Source organism: Lathyrus oleraceus, chromosome 1 (genome assembly GCF_024323335.1).
Source record: "Lathyrus oleraceus cultivar Zhongwan6 chromosome 1, CAAS_Psat_ZW6_1.0, whole genome shotgun sequence".
NCBI classification, from domain to species: Eukaryota; Viridiplantae; Streptophyta; class Magnoliopsida; order Fabales; family Fabaceae; genus Lathyrus; species Lathyrus oleraceus.
In genome coordinates this window covers 95,529,314-95,532,561 of record NC_066579.1, presented here as the reverse complement: position 1 = coordinate 95,532,561, position 3,248 = coordinate 95,529,314, and the positions used below count along the sequence as shown (strand labels likewise).

General features: G+C 30.0%; 1 protein-coding gene across 1 annotated transcript; it reads right to left on the bottom strand.

Annotated features, from left to right (window-relative positions):
* Window positions 1-854: 854 nt before the first annotated feature.
* On the bottom strand, window positions 855-2,850 carry LOC127118885 (putative glutamine amidotransferase GAT1_2.1). The gene is made up of 4 exons (XM_051049127.1): window positions 2,687-2,850; window positions 1,865-2,601; window positions 1,600-1,782; window positions 855-1,270 (listed from the first exon to the last, which is right to left on the bottom strand). The coding sequence occupies exons 1-4, from the start codon at window positions 2,760-2,762 to the stop codon at window positions 1,022-1,024; spliced, it is 1,245 nt and encodes a 414-aa protein (XP_050905084.1). The 5' UTR covers window positions 2,763-2,850; the 3' UTR covers window positions 855-1,021.
* Window positions 2,851-3,248: the final 398 nt, after the last annotated feature.

Here is a 3,248-nt window from a genome sequence, read left to right as displayed (position 1 = left end):
TTAGTAGTATTTTGGATTTGTTGATTGGTGGTTGTCGTGACTTTTTTTATGAGATTAAGAAAAATGGTAACGAATTTTGGCTAAACCTACACTAGAATCCATATTTATTCTACCAATTGATACTAAGACCGGGTCTTACACAAAATTCCTATAGATCCTTTATGGTTGATATCCACATGTCGCCCATTCTAAAATTGGGTTTTGTACTTATCTTGGAAAAAATTTATGATCCTTGACAAAGGACATCAAATCATTTAAAAATATTATTAAACATGACAAACTAATTCTTCTGTGGATTTTAGACGTTTGGGTTATATGCATCCTTACCCTTGACTTATTGTATAAGTGCAATTCGACATTTCTGCCACTCGAATCCTAAGTTAGCACTTACTAAGCTTGTTACGACACTTTCCTTCGGTTCACAATTTTTTTCTAATAAGTGATCAATTATTTTTAAACTACTAGGTGATTGGTGCCCTCTCCAATTTTGGGATTTCCATTTCTCGAAACTCCCAAATTTTCTCAAGCCCCACTACTTCTTCTCGGTTCTCAACTAAAACATCTTAAACTATTTATCTTGCTTTTTGTCGATGATGTTTTGGGTATGTTATTTGGTGACCGTTGTGATTATTTTTCTTTTTTTTTCTTTTATCTTTTTATTTTTATTTTTTTTATTTTTTATTTGGTCTAAAATTTCTAATTGTTGAATACTTTTTTGTGCTCCCCGTATTCTTTTCAATTTCTTTTTATCTGACATTTGGTTGTATGCATAGTTTGTTATTTAAAAAATCAACTAAAATTTAGAAAAATTGATAAATTACAAATCAATTTTATAAATGACTAAGTTTGGCATTCTATAAAACTCAACATCCATATAACTTTTAAGAGAGGGGGAAAAGTACATGAGAAGTAAAAAAAAGTTGAAATATGAACAAAAGGAAATTCAAATACACATTGTTAACATACCACCCAAGATACATTTGAATTCCACAACATAATAAAAGCATAACACATAAACTAACTAACTATTGTCATTGACAACATCATGTAACTTTGTTTCCAATATTTGAGAACAAATGTGCCCCATAGTATGGTAGAAAGAAAGTAGGTCAGATAATTGCTCAATTGACATTTTCTCCATTACATTTTTTGCCTTTTTTTCTCTTTCCTCATTTAGCTTCAATCTCTCAACATATGACTTTGCATTCCTAACTGTTTCTTCCATTTGCTTCAACCGATTCTCTTGTACAACACTTAAAGCCGTTTTTGACTACATGTGTAAAAATTCAAATAAATGGTGTTTGTTATATACACCTCACAATAATTTCTATAATTAGATAGTGCAAAATGAAAATATGTCGGTGGAAATTTCTATTTATCACAATATTTTCTAATTATATTTTATTTAACATTTAATATAATAAAGATTATATCAAAATAGCCTACAAACAAAAATTAAATAATTAATTTAAATTCAAAAATATAACAACTCATACTCATTTAGACTCTGTATCAACTAATAAATCATCAAAATATTAAAGATTATCAGAGATCACAAATAGGATTATCATGACAAAAAATGTCAATATAACTTGTTACCTTGAGATATTCGGCTCCAACTTCAAGTTCGGATTCTTTGAAAGAACATTTCCCACGACCCGTTTTCGTAACCGAAAAGCTTCTCATAATAATTTTCCTTTTGTTCTTCGTTTCCTTGTTTAGTTTCATAGCTTTTGGCACTGATGTTATTTTCTGATAAGCAACCACTGCCTTCACAAATTCCTACATATTTTTCATATAATCAAATTTCATCAAAATTAAGACTAATGTGAATAAAATTATATAATTAACTAACATTGCATACCTTGTAAACAAATGTGCATCCATTGTAATCAAAATCTTCTGAGTTAGGTTTTCTCATACGCTCAGGATGAAATTGCAAACCCATAATAAACCTACCCTCATTAGGATTATAACCATAAGGATCATAAAACCCTTCAATTAAACCATCATTAGCAAAAGCCATTGGAACAAAACCTTGAGCCAACTTCTTAACTCCTTGATGATGATAACTATTAACCAAAATCTCATCCTTTTCCAACAAAGAATCCTTAAACCAATCAAACAAAGGTGTGTTTTTAACAACCTTAATAGCATGTCTATGACCATCATAATCGTTATAGTTTATATGCATCACAAAATTACTTTCACATTTTTTCGAAAGCTCTTTCGTTATGTCCCTATAAAGAGTACCCCCAGAAGCAACATTAAGAACTTGTGAGCCTCTACAAATTCCTAGGTAAGGAATGTTTCTTTCCAGACAAAGCTTTGCTAACGTTAGTTCAATCGAATCTTTTTCTTTATCAATTGTCGTGTCACTTGAATGAAGGTTTTTGATTTCTTGTAACTCTTCATGAGAAAGAGCACATGTTGTTGTGTTATCTTGTTGTTCATACCATGATGGGTCTATGTCTTCTCCTTCGCATAGAAGAACACCATGAATTGGTTCGAAACTTTTTAATAATTTATGTATACCTGAAACACGAGGTACAATCACTGGTACTGCACCATTTGCTACTATAAGATCAAGATGATATTCCCCTGAAAATTAAATAATATTTAGTCACATTTTTAATTACAATATGTTTATATACATTTTGAAAAAGAATGAATCAAAGTAACTTACCAACGAAATCGACGAACTTGTTCTTACGGATGGTTCGTCGAGAAACGATTAGAACACGAGGAAGAATGAGAGACATTGTTTTGTGAACAAATTTGGTGATTATTTTAGGTAGTTAGAGAGTAATAACTTAAGACTTGTAATCTTATATATAGGGGTGGAATGAAGAGATAAACGTTTAAAAAATTATTATTATATTTTAAAATATGATGCAAAGATGTGAACATTTATTTCCAATTTAGGAATGCAATTTGATTTCTTGAGTCATACCAAAGTCAACAGTAACTTTATGTGACGTATGCTATGATGAAATCCAACTAGTTTTTTTTTCAAATAACTTTTTTTTATTAAATTAAGGATTAGCTTGTTATATATAATGTGATAAAGTTAGATTTATAATGAATTCAATAATTAGTGTCATAGGAAAAGAGACGAGTTTGTTTGTCTTGATTTGAGTTCACATGTGTTGAAGTATAGGAAAGTGTAGTCCAAAATGGAGCAAAGGAAACATTTCCAATTTCCCGGAAATTGATAACTTCTTCCAGAGAAACATCTAAGACAGGTA